We start from the raw sequence: 18,851 nt of genomic DNA, 5'->3' as shown, positions 1-18,851 counted from the left end.
AAGCATTTAAATCTGGATTTAATCAGGTTAGTTAGCTCTTCACTGTGGCCCGTCTTACAAAAGATTGTACTTCCCATATTTATTTAGTTGTTCTAGTTAGGACATGCAGAATTAAAATGATCCTTTATTTCCGTAATAGTTTATTTTGCGTGGGTGGAAAGTTTATGGAATTCAGTTTATGTTTCGATATAGTTTCTTTATTTCATCAATGTCTTTAGTGAAATATTATCAAGTGCTTTGATTTCTCAACGTGATACAGGATTTACGTTTATTTAAGTGCAGTTGTAGTTCTATTATCTCATTTAAATTTAGGGGTAGAACTAGGAAAGCCATGGTTCCAGTCTCCCAAATGTGTTCATAACGAATGCCACTTTGAGTGTATAAATTATGATATAGGCACAATGTAAGTAACGGATGAACTGCATTGTTAAAATGTAAGAAACCTTTAGAACCAAATGTCATGAGCGTTCTCGTCCATAAAAGAGAAGACGCTCAACAATTCGGTTGGCTTAAAGAAACATTATTAATTACCATATAAAATACACATTTTCTCCCTCAAACATATACTGGTGCCTTCTTCATCGTAACTGATAATGGAGCACTTCTTTTCTTATTGTCTAACCTCAGGTTTTCCCCATAGAACATCTTCAAGTTTTTACTGCAGAAGAATTAGAGCGTTTGATATGTGGAGAACAGGACTCGTGGGCCGTACGTATATCAGCTAATTATCTAATTTACTTTTGAAGTTATTATTCATTAACTTGATTCTTTCGAATCTTTTGGTGCAGTTGAGTGAACTCCTTGACAATATGAAGTTTGACCACGGATATACGTCCAGTAGCCCCTCCATTATTCATGTTAGTTTCTAAAATGAATCCTACCTATTGCTATGTTCAAATTGCATTATTAGTTAGCAAGATTCTCACCTATCTTTTGAATTTTAGCTGCTTGAAATTATTCAAGAGTTTGACAACGAACAGCAACGAGCATTTCTACAGTTCGTTACCGGGGCGCCAAGGCTTCCTTCTGGAGGCTTTGCATCTCTCAATCCAAAGTTGACTATCGTCCGAAAGGTTTTTACTATCAACAAATTCTACTCAAATATTTTATTTAATTTAGATTTTTTCTTACTGACTTTTTCTTTGGGTTTTTTTCCTTCTACACAGCATTCTAACAATCTGGTCGATTACGACTTACCTAGTGTGATGACCTGTGCAAACTATCTCAAGTTGCCTCCTTACTCTTCAAAGGTTAAAACTTTTCTATGGACATGATTTTGATGTGGTGTTAAAATCACATTTTCCATGTTCAAAAATCACTTCAAAACATGCATTAAATCATTTGAAATAAATATAATGTTCGAGTTTACACTATAAAATGCAATTTTCTTACAACTAAAATTGGTTTTGAATGATTTAAGGCATGTATTGGAGTAATTCAAACACGAGTTTAGGGGCATGTTTGTGAGTAATTTTGAAATGGTTAAAATCATTTGACATTTTCAAAGTCACACTAAAATATGTTTTTTTCTAAAAAAAAAAAATAATAAAAATAACATGATTTTAGTAATTCGAAACCAATTGTGATGATATAAAAATTGCATTTAAAAGTGTAAAATTTAATACGAAATGAATTTTGAATGATTAAATGCATGTTTCAGAGTAATTTTGAACATGATAAAAGTGATTTTAACCATTTCAAAACCACTCTCAAATATGCACTTAATCCTTTTAAAATCACTCACAAACACGTTCTAACTTTTCTAAGGAACCAATTGCATTTTCAATTTCCATTAGAACAAACAATGTTAACTCCAAATTCGGTGTCTATTCGTTCAGGAGATAATGAAAGAGAAGCTCTTATATGCCATAACAGAAGGACAAGGCTCGTTTCATCTTTCGTAGCCTCAAATTTCTTTCATCTGTAGAAAGTGAAATTGGTAATTATCAAGTAGCTGTAGCTGCTGTATAGATTTATTTTATTTTATTTAAAAAAAAAGGGTGAAAATGGATGAAGAAGTGCAGATTGTGGTTTTGTGGACAAGAGGAGGCTTATTCTTCATCTGATTCTGGTGGGTAAAGTTGCAATGTACATAACTCCTATGTACATAGAATAGAAGAAGGCTGTACAGGAAATGGTGGGTTTTTGATTTATTGGCATGGTCTCCCTTTTTTTACTTTTTCAACCCATGCTCACGCTGTAAATATCTTCATAGTCAATTAACTTCTACTTGTTTTCTTTTCTTTTCTTTCTTTTGTACATAGTATGTATGACTTGGGTTTTCATTTATTCAATTTTCTGACAGAACCATGCATTTTCTCTGAGTTGAGAAATAGGCTATGCACATTTACTGCAGGATGTCTCAAGTGGCTTGATTTTAGCAAATGATTTATTTATTTGTGATTTTTATACAATCAGTTTAATGTTTGTTTGGTTTATACTTTAATTGTGATTTTTATATAAATGAAATTGATTACGTGTAGTTTTTTTTAGTACAATTGGGGATAGGGGAATTTGAACCATAGATCTCGTGATTTCTAACACATTTTTATGTTAATTGAGTTATGTTCGGTTTGACAATTGATTATGTGTAGTTAAAGATATGTTTGGAATTGATTTTGTATATTTAAAGTTAATTTTGTCATTTAAAATCTCTTAATATGACTCAAAGTCACTTTTGATATATAGCTACCTCCTTTTCTAAGAATTTGGTTTGACAAATGTGAAAGTTTCCAATTGTAAACCTATTATAGAATGTGAAAGTTTCCGATTATAAACCTATATAGAATTTGTTTTTGACAAATGTGAACTCACATTATAAACTTAATTTTCGTTGTATGAAGAAAGCAAAATTCTTGTTTGTATTGGAGGAAGTTCCTACTCGAGTGGAAAGTGAAGTTGATTTTCGAAGGAAGCTTGTAATAAATATCTTGTGCACATTTATTCTTATACTATAAAATGGTAAAAGTCTACACTTTAACACGTTGACGATTGTTTAAAACTAAAAAAAATGACACTTCTAAAAATTTGAAGATAAAATGAAAATTTTCTTCCCAACGTTATCTTTGCATGTTGGTCTAATTGATAATTAGGGTATTAATTTTCTCATCAGGCCCTACAACGAGGAATTTTCAAAGTTTGCATGGCTTAGTAATTGACTTCAAATTCTTTCATTATTTTTGTGCTCAATTTTTTTTTAAAAGTTCAAATTCAAATGGTGTTTTCAATGATCGGTTGACATCATCGATTGATTTCTATCAATTTTATAGTGGTTATCGATAATCGATTAGTCATAGTCGATTTTGTGAATCCTAAATACTAGAAAGAAAATGAGAAGAGAAGAATAGAAGGGAGAAAGTGCAATAGTGTTGTGGTGGGTGCGCAGACAATAACTTTAAAGAAGAAATCAAATAATTGAAATCTTAATTAAATTTGAACATTGATTAGTTATCAATTTTAAAATTCCAGTGGGTATATATATATATATATATATATATATTTACTTTGTTCATTCTCTAGGTTTTTTTTATTTTAACTTTTTTTTTTAACATGTAAGAAGGAGAATTGAACCTCTAACCTCAAGGTTGACAGTACATATTTAATTCATCCATTAGGAAAAAAAAATAGCAATAGTATTTAAACTGAATTGGAGGAAAAAAGAAAAAAAGAAAAAAGGATGGCAAAGAAAAAGAACGGGGTTGTTTTCTTCAAACAGATAGTTATTGAATAGTGTATTGTGAAAAAAGAAATATGAAAAATAATATCTCGTGGTGAAGTAGAGACATGAGGACAACACGCGCTCAACGTAGTGTGTCCAAATTCCACCCAACAAACTTCTATTCATGTCCTCTCTCCCATTATCTCTTTCTCTAAGACCCCATTTTTGCCACTTTCCACATGAATCATCCCTCTCAATCTTCCCTTATTCCCTTCATGGAGCAGCCATGAACTCACCGCCGCCGTCGCCGCCATTTCCTCCGCCACAACCGTCCCCATGCTCATCTTCACTGCCAGTCTTAACGCACACCCCCCTTTAACCTTTCCCCTTGGGCCCTCTCCACCACTTTTCACCACCAACACCACCATCTCCTCCAGCGCTGCCACCGCCGCCGTCCGCCCCTTCCTGGTGCACAGCACCGCTCGTCAAACCAGCTCGACCGACCGACCTCTCCTGTCCGATTCGCCGTCCAGTTCCTTAGAACAGAGACTCTTATCACTGCTACGCCAGAGGAAAACGGATGAGGCTTGGATAACATATACACAATGTAACAATCTACCCAGCCCTACTTGTCTTAGCCGTTTAGTTTCTCAATTGTCTTACCAAAACACTCCATCAAGCCTCACTCGAGCTCAGTCTATCCTCACGCGCCTCCGCCATGACAACCAGCTCCACCGTCTCGACGCCAATTCCCTCGGACTCCTTGCCGTCGCAGCCGCCAAGGCTGGACACACTCTTTACGCCTGTTCTGTCATTAAGTCCATGCTTCGTTCCGGTTACCTTCCCCACGTGAAAGCGTGGAGCGCCGTCGTCAGCCGCCTCGCCGCTTCACCGGACGATGGCCCTGCAGAAGCAATCAAGCTATTCAGTTCAGTGACTCAGCGTCTCCGCCGGTTTGCAGATCCCACTATAACGGCCGACTCGCGGCCGGACACGGCAGCATACAATGGGGTACTCAATGCCTGTGCCAACATGGGTGCCTACGAGAAGTTTCTGCAATTGTTTGAGGAAATGGAAGAATTTGGTGCTGAGCCTGATGTTTTGACTTACAATGTCATGATCAAGCTCTGTGCTAGAGCCAATAGGAAGGATCTTATTGTTTATGTGTTGGAGATGATTCTTGCAAAGGATATTCCAATGTGTATGACGACTTTGCACTCGATTGTGGCAGCTTATGTCGGGTTTGGAGATTTGGAAACCGCTGAGAAGGTAGTTCAAGCAATGAGGGAAGGGAAAAGAGATATTTGCAGGATTCTCAGGGATGGGAATTTGGATGAGATTGAAGATGAGGAAGATTTGAATGAAGATGAAGATGAGGTATTCAAGAAGTTGCTTCCTAATTTGAATGAAGAAAGTGATTCAGAGCCACCATTGTTACCAAAAGCCTACTCTCCTAACTCGAGAATTTATACGACTCTAATGAAAGGGTATATGAATGAGGGCCGAGTAGCTGATACGATACGAATGCTAGAGGCGATGCGCAACCAGGGTGATAGATCCAGTCATCCTGATCATGTATCGTATACAACTGTAGTTTCAGCTCTAGTAAAGGCAGGGTCGATGGACCGAGCCCGTCAAGTGCTAGCTGAAATGACAAGAATTGGGTGTCCTGCAAATCGAATTACCTACAATATTCTCCTAAAGGGTTATTGCAGGTTGCTTCAGATGGACAAGGCCAAGGAGCTGCTTAAGGAGATGGTCGATGGGGCAGGTATTGAACCTGATGTGGTTTCTTATAACATCATGATTGATGGATGCATATTGGTCGATGATAGTGCAGGAGCTCTTGGCTTCTTTAATGAGATGCGATCGAAAGGAATCGCACCCACCAAGGTTAGTTATACCACTCTGATGAAAGCTTTTGCTCAGTCAGGTCAACCAAAGCTTGCGAGGAAAGTATTTGATGAAATGCTGAATGATCCTAGAGTGAGAGCGGATATAGTAGCCTGGAATATGTTGATTGAAGGGTATTGTAGACTAGGATTGATAGAAGAAGCAAAGCAATTAGTACAGAAAATGAAAGATAATGGATTTTTACCTGATGTTTCTACATATGGCAGTCTCGCCAATGGAATTTCTTTAGCTAGAAAACCAGGTGAGGCCCTTTTGCTATGGAATGAAGTAAAGGAGAGATGTGCAGTGAAGAGAGGGTATAAGCCTGATTCTTCATCTCCCCCTCCCTTAAAACCCGATGAAGGGCTATTGGATACTCTAGCTGATATATGTGTCCGGGCTGCTTTCTTTAGGAAGGCTTTAGAAATCGTGGCTTGTATGGAAGAGAATGGGATACCACCCAACAAGACAAAATACAGTAGAATTTACGTGGAAATGCATTCTAGGATGTTTACCAGTAAACATGCATCAAAGGCCAGACAGGACAGAAGGATTGAGAAAAAGAGAGCAGCTGAGGCTTTCAAGTTTTGGTTGGGTTTACCCAATTCTTATTATGGGAGTGAGTGGAGATGGGAGCCCTCAGATCGTGATTATTAAGGCTGGCTTCGGATCACTTCAACTGATTTCTCATTCACTATCTTCTACCTCAACCATTTGGTATGTCACTGTAGCATATTTTCAAGGACTCCAATAGAAAATAAAGGAAAAAAGAAAATACGAAAAGTTATTAAAAAAATGAATATAGTGCATATTTGATTTCGTAAAAGTTTTCTGAGGGAAGATAAATACAGTGGACTGCATAATGCTAAAGAAAGTGCTTCTAATGTGTATGTGCGAGTGCGTATCTATAACCTAAACTAGTATATGTAATATGTACATTCCAACTTATGGACAACTCTCTGACTCTTAACACTTTATGACCATCCTAATTTGAATATATGACCTATATTTCAATTGAAATTTTATCTAAAGGGGCTTCTTGAGACATGAAAAACAATGCAAGAACTGCAACACGACTATGGATAACTATCAAGTCAAACAGCATCGTATTCGTACCATTTAACTATTTCATTCATTGGAATATACTAATTATTTCAGCATCAGCGAATCATACATGCTTGGTATTGTGGAAGAGCCATCTCTAGCCTAGAGACATTGCAGCAGAAAAAAAATATTGAGTCAAAGAAAGTTTTGACCTCTCTTATCGCCCAATTTTTATCCTCTTGACCTTGTCGATTGACTGGTGTACGATGAGGACAGAACCTGTTGTAAAAAGATGTCTGGGTTAGTGCAAAGATTGAATAATGATGAGTTGATCCGTAGTTTTGTTGTTTTATTGGTATTATATCTGCTAAGAGAACTCCGTACTATACCTGGAATGTCTTTGGCCCCTTCTTAAGCAGATATCCAACACTGTTAAGATTTTCTATGAAGGTATCAATGTCAGGTACTCGTAGGCCAATTTTATCTGCTAAGCTATATATTTCCTGCAGGACATAGCATATGTGGATAGCTCAGAGCCGGATGCGATATGATTTATCTGCGACAAGAGTATATAGCATAAGCTTACCGAGATAGAGAAACAGTCTTTCTGCTGCAACTCTGATTGCTTGTTGAGTGCACTCAGAAATCGCTTGGCTTCTTTCTGTTTACTCATTCCCCCACTTCGACCAAAATCCAGGACCCCATGTTCATCTACGTACTTGTCATAAAGGGATTCCTTCATTATTTCCACCACATCCTGCAAAGTTGGTGACCCACAATGAAATTAGCACGTAAAAACTCGAGCAAGGTAGTGGAAGTGGAACAGAAGCTTTTAATTTTTTTCATGGAATCATTTGTCTTATAATTAATTTCTCGACGTAAAAATGGAAATCCTAACCAAATATTAGGTCTTTGAAAAAAAAAATCTGAAAATGTTAACAAAAAGTGAAAAAACAAAATAAAAAGTGAGTAACAAACGAGCTTATTTTCAAAAGATGATTTTGAGTAATTAAAATTTGGCTACATCGTTCCACAACTAACCATGGCATCTTGTACTGTAATTTCTTCCCTGAGGTCGACCCGTGCTCGAGCTTCTGCCAGCCTCACCAAACTTTCCAGCTGTCTAGCTGTAATTGGCGTACCATCCCCTGATGTATTCTCGTCACGCAGTTTTAAATAAAATTTCTGCAAGATGTCTGCTGCGGGCTTTGACATCCTGATTCCAAAATGGAGAGATGGGGTTTGGACAGATTTCGAGTAAAGAGGCTTGCACGATTCACAAGTTCAAATTTGCATCTATTAGGAGTTAGTCTGTTGTATTAAGTTGTAACGTGTATAACCATCAGTAGTTACTTTAGTTAAGGAGTAGGGTGGACTTAACTCGGCTATTTACCTCTATAAATAGAGCTCTCTATTTCAAGTCATTATCAATTCAATATAGTGATGAATACTTCTCCACATTTCCACTAGTTTTAACATCAAGTAAAATGCTGGAGAGAGCATGTATGTTTACCTGGGGAACACAAAAGTTCTTGCATATGCTATATATTTGCGCAGAAGTTGACCAGGTAATGGTACAAAATCGCCGTCTTTCGCTTTGTCCAATCTCAGTCTTGAAACTAAAGACTCACGTTTTGACCCAACATCTCCTTTTCCGTCATTCTCCGTTACTACATTCTTTAAAGCCAAAGGAGATATATCTGGTTCGGGAGAAACTCCTTTCTCAGTGGACAATTAAGTTTGTAAAATACTAAAAATAAAAGGAATAGGTGAGAAATAGGATATAAACCTTTACGTAGTCTTTTTGCTGCAGACGCACGTTCCCCACATCCACCATGAAGCTGCAAGAAAAAGAATTCCATCACATCTTACAATCACATTTTACTAATTGAGCGAACTCGAAATAATTAAGTTGTTTGCTGAACAAATCTCACGCTTGATGCCAATATATGAGACGTCTCTCTCTTTCTTTCTCTCTCTCTCTCTCCCTCTCTCTCTTTTCATATTCGTGAGTGAGCTATTTTGACCGGTTTAACTATTTTCATGAGACGACCTCTTAACCTACTACATTTTGTTGCCAAAACAATTCATAGAATGATAGATATTAAATTTTAGTTAGGTGGCTACCATGACTTCAACTATTTCCTCCTAACTCTTTATTACTTTTTGACCATTAGGCCATAATTACTTCAAGCACATTGCCATCAAATAGTACATTTCCTCTTATATATCTGCACAATAGTACGTTTTCAGTGGTTAAGTTCCAGACAATGTACAAGAGAGGTGGCCGTAGCATCAAATAGATAAACAGCAGAGGTATTAACTTACCGATATGATGTGCTCCGAGACTCTCTTATCCAGAAATTCGTCAGGTTTGTCCAGCAATATAAAAACTAAATCAAATCTCGAGAGAAGAGCGGCACTCATCTTCAAGTTTTCATTCACAGTTTTCGCCCGGCTGCAAGTTTTATTTTGAGAATTAATACATACCACCGGTATAAAAGAAGAGAACAATCGCAATTTATAGGCATAGGCACCTTCATTATTCATTAGGATACTTTTTCTTTTTTCACCGTAATAGCTCCCATCATTACCATTCAGTTGAAATAGACTAGAAGAATTGAAATATGGTTCTTTGAAAGCAATATATATATTTCTTGAGGAATGAAAACAGTATTCTCTATAAATAGAAAACTCGGAAAGGTTCAACATGCTATTTTGGAGAGGAAGGATGATGGTAACAACCTAACCATGGAGATGTTTTTGATGTTTCTTAAAGAAACCATATAGATGTTTTATCAATCACAAACTGAATAGCCCAGAAAGCAACTGAAACAAATACAGTACTGAACAACAAAATTTACTTGTAATGAACCAACAAAATTTACTTGTAATGACCCCCAACAGGGTTAGCTGCAGCTAAAATAGAAGTGCGTGCTGATAGACTTGCTACCAGTCCAGCTTTTGCAATTGATACACATTGTTGTTCCATGGCTTCCAGTAGGGCCTGCAATAATCTAATGTAAGAAAATGTAGCCATGAAAAATGAAACGTGAGAATTCAAGTGAAACATTCAGGTTTCGGGTCAAAACACCTGATGTTCTGCAGACATTTTATCGAACTCATCTATGCAACATAATCCACCATCTGCAAGTACCATAGCCCCTATGGAAAAAGTAAATTATCATCACTCAAGGGGAAAACAGTATATTTATTATGATGCGCTTGCAACATAGAAACATTTAAGCACCATTAGACCCAGATTACGTTTACAGAAGTTCAAGAAGGGATAACCTCAAAAACTTGAGCATTCATATGAAACGCTATTCAATCAACTACACTCTGTTATTGTAGAACAATTGAAAGATAAGATCCAACGTCTTTCAACTTTTTTATCGACTGTGAAATCTATATATGCAATATGCCCTTGAAAAATTTGAGCTTCGTTAAAACTAGCGTAGAATAAGCATTTCCTAGTTTCCGAATGTAAGGATTTATTCAGTACGTGCATGTCAAGGAATAGAAAATAAAAATCTATGAATGACTTCCAAAATCATCACGCAGCCACCAAATTTTGTTTCCACGATTAAAAAAGCAGAGAATCATGACCATTATAAAAACTCATTCTTGGATTTCAAATACAGGAAAAGTCGTCATAGAGCTTAAGAAAAGACAAATACCAGCCTCAAAAGCATAGTCATTTGTCATGGAATCCCTCACAACAGCTACAGTTAGGCCGGCCTTGGTTGTTGCATTACCACAAACATAAATACCACGTGGAGAAACAGCTGCAGCCGCTTGCAGTAGTTGACTTTTGCCAAGTCCAGGATCACCTAAGAAATTGATAATGAAAAGTTATCTATTATCTATAATGTATGTTCATTTACCATACAGCACTCTTTTCAAAATAACTTATCAAAATCTAGAAGTGAGCACGGAAAGGGATGGACATAGAAGGATACCAACTACTATGACATGAATATCTCCTCTAACAGGAACTTTATTCTGGTCTTTTGAATGCTTTCGTACACCACCAAATAGTGCTAGTGTTATTCCCGCTTTTCAGATTTAAGTTGATCCACAAAATATAGTTAGCAGAAGAAAATGGAGACACAACAATTCTGTGCTTGTATAAAATGTTACCTTTAACAAGTTCATGTCCATAGATGGATGGGCAAATGGATTGAAGTATTTGACGGAAGACATCCGGACCACATTCCCCAGAGAATTTCACAATAAATTCCAAATCTCTTGGGGAGAATGAGAATAAATCGAGCAACTCGGTTGCTCTTGCATTAGAATTGGAATCTTGCAACTCCTCAGGTGTAGACTGTGACTTGGAATTTTTTATTGAAACGGCCTCCAGATACAAATAGTAAAATCCTTGGTTTTTGCTCTTCGATTTTCCTGAAAATATATGAAAAGTTGCGCTAATCTGTATTGGTAAAGAACGGTAATTAGAAATCCACAACATAAACACGGGTTACAAGTATCATGGTGTACTAACAAATGATGAAACTTCAAAACGAAGTTATATTTTTTTTACCCCTATTAATTGCTATTATCAAAGGACGGTGATAGCTATCGCACTACCATGATGTGTTGCTGTCTGATTTCAGTCATTGAAAGTTATTGACGACAAAATAATGGAATTGCTGATGTAGCATATATATGGTCTCCCCGTTAGAGAAAAAAAAATCTATAAAAAAACAACATTACCCAACATCCTACAACTGTTGAACAAAATGAAAACAACGAATCAAAATTTATTTTCTGCTTATATAAAGAAATTCTAATGACGAGGATATTGAAATATGTGATTGCAGCATGAGAAGTTTAAACACAACCTATGGGTCAAAAAAAAACATCTGACCTATCAACTTTTACCACTCATGGGAAATATTGAAGACTGCAAAGCTTGGAAAAATATTGTACCTCCTCCAATATCCATGTAATTATTAATTACTCTTATAATCCCAGTAACAGTGACAACATCTCCAGGGATGCATGCGTCAACTAGGTCTTCAGTCAGTTCACATTCTACAGTTCGAGGCACCCTGCCTTCTTCATGATCATCAGGTTTAGTGAGTTCTTGCAATCTGGAAAGATTTAAAGAGAATAATTAATATTCACAATAGAAGGGAAAATTCCGTAGCCCGATTCGCACACAAGAAGTCTAGCTAATAAAATGGATTCTTTTTTTCCAAAGAGTCGGCAGTAAAACTAACAGTTAATTAAGGGCATATTCAGCATTAGAAGTTACCGTATTTTTTGAAAGTCGATTGCTTCAGCGGTCGATCGAATAGGATTGAATGTTTTGCTTTTACACCCATCCAACTCACAAAACGATGGAGGCGAAAACTTACCATCAGGAAAGATGCGTGTAATATTGCTTTTACACTTTGCACAATCAAAGCTCATTTGCACCACCAAGGGCTTCACAGTGCTAACTTTAACAACAGTACCACGCACTGATACAAGCTTGTCTGTCATATCCCAAAATAAGCCTACATCATTTCCTTAGCAGTAAGCTTCAAACTTGATAATAAATTCGTTAGAAGCTAACAAATACCAATATATGCGGCCTTCAAGTTCTTCAAAGCAAGCATAGATTCCGAATAGTTGTGCAATCGGACTAGAATTTTTGTGACATCTTCTAAATTGTGCACCCACTTGGTCCTCATTACCTACTTCAAAGACAAGTTAAGCATCAAACCCTGAAAGTATTTTAGAGTAGACATACAAGAATGAAATTCTCGTGATAACTTGTTTTTACCTGATGAATTGCAGCACTCATACATTTGAGAGCAACTTTAGGATTTTCCTCTAGCATTATGTAAAACTCACGTCGATCGCAAATCTTCCGGAACTGTTGAAAGTCAATTGACAAAATAAAGATGCCACGACCATCATCGATAGCCTGCTAAAAAATTGAACGTCAGTTTCCTTCTCCACATGACGCTAAGAACAAGTGAAAGGGACATCGATAGGCCGCAGTAAGCTACTTCAAAGCAACAGATTGAAATATTTCTCCATTATAAATTATGAAAACGCGATGGATAAAGAATATGAAACGAATCGAATCTACCTGAAAATATTTACACTAACTTTTCGGGTCCATACCAAATTCAAACTTTGATTCGTTTAAAGTATAGTAGCAGGAGAATTTCTAGTCCCTGTTGTGTATAAGAAAAACGTACTGAGATATCTACTAAACATGATCCAGTCCTAAGATTCAACAGGAAATCGATGTTGCAAAATCAACTGAATCGCGCAGACTGGAAGCGACCTTGCAGAAACTACCTACCTACATCAAATTCTCGATGCAAGATCATATTTCGAACACTCAAAACCCGGCGCCTATGAATTTCATCAACTTTTATCACATAGAAAAGAAAAAAATCAATTCAAACGCGAGAGAAAGAATTACCTGTGAAGAGAGATGTCGACCTGCCGGAGAAGAGAAAAAGAAAATGAGCTGAGAAATGAGGTTAAGCCATCCATTTTCGACAGTGAAGACAGTTCGGGGAAAGTATAAATCCAAGATATCTCCAGCAATGTTGAAGTCTGAAAACGTTTGCTCCATGCCTATCTTCTCTTCGTATGATCTCCGGGCAGTTTCGTCTCAACAAAGTGTTCGTCCAATTTTGGCGGGAAAGATATAAGGCAGCGGTTTATTCTAGAATGGTGGACTGGGCCGACCATCGGCCCTCGTCAAGCGTTTTATATGGGCTTAATCACAAAGAAAAAGGTACAGTTCAGGCAAAAACTTAGTTAATGGGCCAAGTTTGAGGCCCATTTTGGTTCATACTTAAGCAACGTGCTCAGTTTTACGGGCTGTGCGATGGCAAAAGGCCTAACCGAAAGCCCAGGTTCATGCGGTCACATGGGCTTCATGGGCCACGTTGAAGAGCCATGTTTCTCTATATTAGGCCCAAACAAAAGGCTCAACGCCTTTATTATGTACAACGTGGGGCGCCCACACAAAATTATTAACAAGCCTAAATTTTATTTAAAAAATGTATCTTCTTTACCAAAATTTAAAACAATAATCATCGAAACATTACTTTAACTCAACTGACATTAATATATATGAAAAACCTAAAAGTCCATGTTTCATATCTCCCACCTATCCTTCCTACTCAAAATAAATAAATAAATAGTATAGTAATCAAAATATTTTTTTCCAAATAAACTAAGTTCGACAGGCAAATCAGTTTCATTCAGAGCAAAAAAAAATCTACTATTAATTATTATACAATGAGTCACAACTATTGAGATTAAATCTCAGAGCCTCAAGGCACAACCATAGCTCGTGCTCAACAATGAAGCATTCACTCATTTCTGTGAAGTTTAAATCTAACACTGTACTTAAAAATATATATAATATAATATAATAAGTTTTTTACTAATCCATATATATATATATATAATCAATAACAGATAATTCTAGATCTTCAAATGATTTATAAGGTTAAACCATAACCAGATGGATCCACAATTACTACAATAAAATTTTCACAGCAGTACCCGTTTCCCAGAAATGTTCAATACGGCAAAAATGGTTAAAAGAGGAAAGAGGAACATCCACAATACTATATTCATGAACTAAAGCCAACCATTTCTGGATTTAGAATGGTGCGAAATTAACGTCGTCATACTTCTCTTTGATCCCCAAAAAAGTCGCATTCCGCCGAGCCTACAAGCATCACGAACGACAATAGCCATACCAACTCACTGATCAGCAATGCCTCCATATAATTGGTATCATATGCTCAGCTGCAGCACAACAGACCTTCCCATTCCACCAGAAGACCCAAAAAGCCATTAGAATTGTCTGTTCTCAGAATGCTCTTGCTTGGATGGCCAAGATGGGCCATTCTTAATCCACATTTGAGGCTGCAGCTGAGACAAAGGCATCCTTAGGATTTATTTGGAATGACTTTTCAAGTGCTTAAGAACGTTTGTTTATGCTTAGAATACCAATTTAAGCATTTCAAAAGTCATTCCAAATAGATCTTAGTTAGAAAGGATATTCATGTCGATGACAGTTACCAAAGTTAGATGAGCGGTGAGATAGTGAAACTTGTGAGTTTTGACAAGTGGGAGGCTTCCTTTGAACATTATCAGATATTTCACAAGCCGAGAATCCTCATCGACAGTTAATAAACTCTTTCTGAAAATTGATACCAACCAAATTCATGATTCTGACTTACCTTCTGCAAGCATAAAGTTGGCTTCTTCATAATGAATTCTTTCCACTCGGTATTACAGTGAACCCTCCTGAACAAATTCTCTCACCACATTCACTGATCACTTTCTCTGAGATGGAAGCATACAATCAACATTAAGTCTGGAAGTTCAGTGAGCTGTTGTTAGGTTCTCCGTTAGAGTTAGCTGTCGTTGTTTCATTTGTGTTACTGCAAGCTTCATTTTCTTTGATCATCTTCTCCCTCAAAGCGCCAGAATTCCTATAACCTTCTGCACATGCATCTGAATCGTGCAAATCGGCTTTTGATCCTTCACGACAAAGCTCCTCGACTTCTTGGTCAATCTCGTTTATTTTGGACATCTTAGTTGCAGAAGGTTTACGAGATTTCATATTCATATTAGGATGAGTATTACCACGAGTTGTGCTCTTGGGCAACATTCTTGCAGGTTGGAGCTTTGAAGGTTTGGCCTTACTTTGGCCTCCATTTGTGCTGCCATTTCCAGCTCCAATCTTAGTCATGCCACCGGGTACAGCCGGATTAGATTTCATGCTAGATGTTTTCCCCTGTGAAATACATTCACAAATTTTAGCTCCGTGCTTAGCATCACTTCCAACTAAAGATACTGGATCATATAATATAATAAAACACAAAACTTACCCCATCAAAGTATCCGATTTTAGGTGATGGCAATCGAAGGCCCGAAGGCTTCATTGAAGCAGGAGGTACAGAAGATTGTGAAGAAGTTTTCTTTACTGATTGAGACAGCAAACCAGTAGTCTGAGTATGGGGACCACCAGGATGGTTTCTGCCATCATGAGATGCATCACTGTCTGTAGAGATTATTTTGCTTGAAATAGACTGAAGCCGGACTCTTGGGCTATTTGATCGTTGTTCAAGAGTGGAATTTGATGATGACCCCGTTGACCACTCACTGATAGAGCTAGCAGGTGATATTCCTGAAGAAAACTTAGAAGAGAGACGAGATTTCCCAATAGGACTTGTGACCTTTGATGCAACTTGGGATGGTGTTTTTTGGGTACCAGAGGAAGGTAAAGCCTTAGACTCTGTTTTCTTTCTTACATCTTTGGAGGAAGATTTTCCAACCTTGTCAGATGAACTTGTAGAAACTTGAGAGGAAGTCTTCTGCTCACTCTTGGCTGCACTTGAAATTCGGGCAGGCCTATGTGCAGTAGTTCTAAGACTAACTGAATCCCGCCGATCTGCAATTCGCGTGAAAAATATCAGAATGGATATGTATTTGCAACCCATTTCAAAGAATATATGTAACTAAATTCAAGTTCTAATCACCTGCAGGTCCTGCACCACTTATAGTACCATCCTTTGCAGTGGCTCTAGGATTATGGCCAAGGGAAGGCCTCTTTGTTGATACTGAGTTGGGAGGAAGCCTGCCAACTGCCTTCAATTGCTTCAAAAAACAAACACTTTCTTTTTTCAGAAGCAGCAAAAAAATGTGGGACAAATGAGTAGAAAATGGTAAAGAAAGAAGTGAGATGGCGATTAGACAAGCGCATGCTAATCCATGGTCAGATTTTAATGTTATACAATTGTCTTCCTTGGGCATCACTCACGACAATCTATCCAACAAACATAATGAACTTTGACATTAATTTCATATTAATGGAATAAATTGCAACCCAGTCGAAAAGGCCAGATATAAATTTATGATATTGCAGGTGTTCAGTTAATGCAGATGCCTATGCTCTGGGTTAATAGCCACAGACGCCAGGAGATAATTGAAGGCTACAAAATCAGTTAACAGACACTCAGGCTTATACTTCACCTGTCCAGCGCGTGGTTGAGTAGAATTCTGCTTAATAGTTCTCCCAGGTCCTTGCAACCCATCATTTAGCTTGCTGGATGCAGACCTGTCCTTCATCTGAAATTTTACACAATAACATTATGAGTTTGAATGTACAAAAAATGTTTAAACCTAACGTTGGGTACTTTTACAATTATTCCATTTTGATTTATATACTTTCAAATGTTCTATTTTGATCCTTAAACTTTGTATAAAGATCTTCTTTTGTCTTTAAAAATGGAACTTCTCAATGCTTTTAACAGAAATTTTGCACGACCATGTTTAAGCCACCACCTATATAAGGAATGATATCATATCTGAGGACAAGTGAATCAAAATTTCATTTAAATACTGGACACAAATTTAATAACAAGGATCAAAAAATAACTTCTATGAAAACTCAAGAATCAAAATAGAACATTTGAAAGTATAAAGAACCAAAATAGCTGTGGAGGTTATAAGGACCAAAAAGAGATTACACCTATGAAACACTAAGAGGATGCAAAAGTTTAATTAACTTGCCTTATTTTGTGAAGTAAGATCAAGCCGTCCTTGAGCTGAAAATAGTGCGGTAACGTTAGATTGAGTTCTGGTGAGATACAAAATTATATAATATAAAAGATCAAAAAATTTTGCTAAACCCACGACTAGTCTCCTGCAGAATTATATTGCTGTTCCCGTTATGAAGCTGGGTTTTTGGGAATAGGCTTCTAATTTTAATATCATAAAAAATCTCAATTTTTTATCACTGAACGATTTTTTTTTAAGTAGAAACTAGAAAGTAGCTCACATGGCGGTTTTTCTGCTTCCTGTCGCCCGGATCCAACTTTAGTTCTTGAGTTAGCCTTCCCAACTATTCTACTAGATTTCTGAATTGAAGCCCTTACATCTTCGAATAAATTGCCCTCAATGCTTTCCAATGGCATAATTTCACTTTCCAACGTAGAAATTGAATCTGAGGATTTCTGAACATCTTCTGAAATTATGGGTAATGCACGTTTTTCACTCCTGCCTACGGGTGCCATCATGCTAGTTAACTCCTCAGGATCCAGAAACCCTGAAACACAAGAAGTTGGAACTGTAGAGGTATATAGGACAAAACTAAAGTCACATTACAAATTCAAATATTATAATACCTGCACTAGTGAAGAAAGCGCTATCCCATGCTAAACTCTTACGCAAGTTATACTTTCCATTTCTTCTGATCCCTTCCGGTTCCGAAGATGAGAGTAATTGAGGTTCATCCTCTCTCTGTTCGAAGGCATCGTTTCTCTCCTCTATTCTGCTAGAATCTACGGTCCCTAATTGTCTCATACTATCATGTTCCTCGTCCTCCTTTGTAATGTCTACGCATAACCACATCAAAAAGAAGTCAAATACAATCATCAAAAGTTAAAGTTTCCCAAATATGAAGCAAATCTTCTTGTTCTTAAAGCCAAGAAAACCAATACAAGACTGCCGTAGATGAACAACGCGTAGCGAAGTAAAAAGGATTAATTATCAACCAGAAACAAAAATTAATGCAACTGCTGAAAATTGAGTGGTAAAAGAGAATATCGAAAATCCAAGATGAAAGAAAACCAAAGAACAGAAATCCAACTCAAGCAGCTCAATATACAGAACATACAGAAAAAACACAAAATTATCAGCAAAAGTAAGATGAGCAACACAACGAAGAGAGCGACTGAAATAAAGAACTGCTGGAACAGACCTAAAGAATTGACGTCGTGGAGGTCGCAGGAAGGAGAAGGGAGGAGGAAATCATCCTCGGAGGCGAAATCGATGAGGCTGAGACGGCAAAAACGGCGATCGTGATCGGTACCTACGGCGTCCATGAAGATCGATCTGGAAGAATCGCGGAAGAGATTGTGATCTGTTGGAATCGGACAGAACGATTTCGAAAATCCGAAGGTAGAGAGAGAGGGACGGGAGGTTTTGGAGAGGGAAAAGGAGGGTTCTGATATTTTTATTTGTTTGTTTGAAATCGGTGGAAGTGGCGGTTTAAAATTAGAAACTAAAAATAATAATAATTTGTTTTCGTCTTTGTATTTTAAGTCTTTTTTTTATTTCAAACCTCTCTACTTTCTATAAATCTTAAATTTTGCCCATATAATTTCACTGAATTTTGAACTCAATTGTTTAACATTGATTTTTTTAGTTGGATAAATAAGAATGATAATATTAATGCGAAAATATAAACTAAGAATGTTTTTTTAACCATTTA

General features: G+C 37.0%; 4 protein-coding genes across 9 annotated transcripts; 2 read left to right on the top strand and 2 right to left on the bottom strand.

Moving 5' to 3' along the window:
- Nucleotides 1-6: 6 nt before the first annotated feature.
- LOC150030182 (E3 ubiquitin-protein ligase UPL4-like) lies at nt 7-2,333 on the top strand. Its single transcript, XM_090309966.1, has 6 exons — nt 7-26; nt 628-708; nt 789-857; nt 945-1,073; nt 1,167-1,250; nt 1,839-2,333. The coding sequence occupies exons 3-6, from the start codon at nt 810-812 to the stop codon at nt 1,902-1,904; spliced, it is 327 nt and encodes a 108-aa protein (XP_090166092.1). The 5' UTR covers nt 7-26; nt 628-708; nt 789-809; the 3' UTR covers nt 1,905-2,333.
- Nucleotides 2,334-3,871: 1,538 nt separating this feature from the next.
- On the bottom strand, nt 3,872-13,248 carry LOC150030180 (putative DNA helicase MCM8). 4 transcript variants are annotated; one of them, XR_016527136.1, is made up of 19 exons: nt 13,026-13,248; nt 12,372-12,515; nt 12,168-12,282; nt 11,859-12,081; nt 11,531-11,694; nt 10,739-11,002; nt 10,558-10,653; nt 10,276-10,428; nt 9,690-9,760; nt 9,484-9,602; nt 8,924-9,053; nt 8,385-8,436; nt 8,109-8,295; nt 7,637-7,811; nt 7,182-7,352; nt 6,985-7,098; nt 6,808-6,874; nt 4,322-4,562; nt 3,872-4,216 (listed from the first exon to the last, which is right to left on the bottom strand). XR_016527136.1 is itself a non-coding variant. In XM_090309974.1 (18 exons), the coding sequence occupies exons 1-17, from the start codon at nt 13,179-13,181 to the stop codon at nt 6,827-6,829; spliced, it is 2,382 nt and encodes a 793-aa protein (XP_090166100.1). In that variant the 5' UTR covers nt 13,182-13,248; the 3' UTR covers nt 3,872-4,562; nt 6,808-6,826. The 4 variants fall into 4 exon arrangements, 3 of the variants coding, with proteins under 3 accessions (XP_090166100.1, XP_090166101.1, XP_090166102.1); XM_090309974.1 differs by having other exon boundaries at nt 3,872-4,562; XM_090309975.1 differs by lacking the exon at nt 10,558-10,653 and having other exon boundaries at nt 3,872-4,562.
- LOC150030181 (pentatricopeptide repeat-containing protein At3g09650, chloroplastic-like) lies at nt 3,995-7,395 on the top strand. Of its 2 annotated transcripts, none has more exons than XM_090309977.1 (2): nt 3,995-6,268; nt 7,105-7,395. In XM_090309977.1, the coding sequence occupies exon 1, from the start codon at nt 3,995-3,997 to the stop codon at nt 6,206-6,208; it is 2,214 nt and encodes a 737-aa protein (XP_090166103.1). In that variant the 3' UTR covers nt 6,209-6,268; nt 7,105-7,395. The 2 variants fall into 2 exon arrangements, with proteins under 2 accessions (XP_090166103.1, XP_090166104.1); XM_090309978.1 differs by lacking the exon at nt 7,105-7,395 and adding an exon at nt 6,710-7,045.
- A 736-nt stretch (nt 13,249-13,984) lies between the features above and the next one.
- On the bottom strand, nt 13,985-18,617 carry LOC150030179 (uncharacterized). Of its 2 annotated transcripts, none has more exons than XM_090309965.1 (8): nt 18,339-18,617; nt 17,764-17,973; nt 17,418-17,684; nt 17,150-17,184; nt 16,610-16,705; nt 16,117-16,234; nt 15,466-16,028; nt 13,985-15,371 (listed from the first exon to the last, which is right to left on the bottom strand). In XM_090309965.1, exons 1-8 carry the CDS (start codon nt 18,460-18,462, stop codon nt 14,943-14,945), a joined length of 1,842 nt encoding a protein of 613 aa, XP_090166091.1. In that variant the 5' UTR covers nt 18,463-18,617; the 3' UTR covers nt 13,985-14,942. The 2 variants fall into 2 exon arrangements, with proteins under 2 accessions (XP_090166091.1, XP_090166090.1); XM_090309964.1 differs by having other exon boundaries at nt 16,117-16,225; nt 18,339-18,611.
- Nucleotides 18,618-18,851: the final 234 nt, after the last annotated feature.

The sequence above is a fragment of the Benincasa hispida genome, unplaced genomic scaffold (assembly GCF_027475165.1).
Source record: "Benincasa hispida cultivar pf3 unplaced genomic scaffold, pf3_genome.v1.1 HicScf489, whole genome shotgun sequence".
Classification (NCBI taxonomy): Eukaryota; Viridiplantae; Streptophyta; class Magnoliopsida; order Cucurbitales; family Cucurbitaceae; genus Benincasa; species Benincasa hispida.
Note: the sequence above shows the minus strand (reverse complement) of the source record. Positions and strands in the feature narration are given on the sequence as shown.

Bases quoted from the DNA above. Each gene is read 5' to 3' on its own strand.
- LOC150030182 (XM_090309966.1), top strand. From the start codon at position 810: ATGAAGTTTGACCACGGATATACGTCCAGTAGCCCCTCCATTATTCAT. The intron at 858-944 runs GTTAGTTTCTAA...TTTGAATTTTAG, and splicing joins GTAGCCCCTCCATTATTCAT to CTGCTTGAAATTATTCAAGA. The intron at 1,251-1,838 runs GTTAAAACTTTT...CTATTCGTTCAG, and splicing joins TGCCTCCTTACTCTTCAAAG to GAGATAATGAAAGAGAAGCT.
- LOC150030181 (XM_090309977.1), top strand. From the start codon at position 3,995: ATGCTCATCTTCACTGCCAGTCTTAACGCACACCCCCCTTTAACCTTT.
- LOC150030180 (XM_090309974.1), bottom strand. From the start codon at position 13,181: ATGGAGCAAACGTTTTCAGACTTCAACATTGCTGGAGATATCTTGGAT. The intron at 12,082-12,167 runs GTATTTGTTAGC...GGGATATGACAG, and splicing joins CTTGAAGGCCGCATATATTG to ACAAGCTTGTATCAGTGCGT. The intron at 7,353-7,636 runs GTTAGTTGTGGA...CCAACTTTGCAG, and splicing joins TTACAGTACAAGATGCCATG to GATGTGGTGGAAATAATGAA.
- LOC150030179 (XM_090309965.1), bottom strand. From the start codon at position 18,462: ATGGACGCCGTAGGTACCGATCACGATCGCCGTTTTTGCCGTCTCAGC. The intron at 16,706-17,149 runs GCAAGTTAATTA...GTAAAATTTCAG, and splicing joins ATCTTACTTCACAAAATAAG to ATGAAGGACAGGTCTGCATC. The intron at 16,029-16,116 runs GTGATTAGAACT...CGCGAATTGCAG, and splicing joins AAGTGGTGCAGGACCTGCAG to ATCGGCGGGATTCAGTTAGT.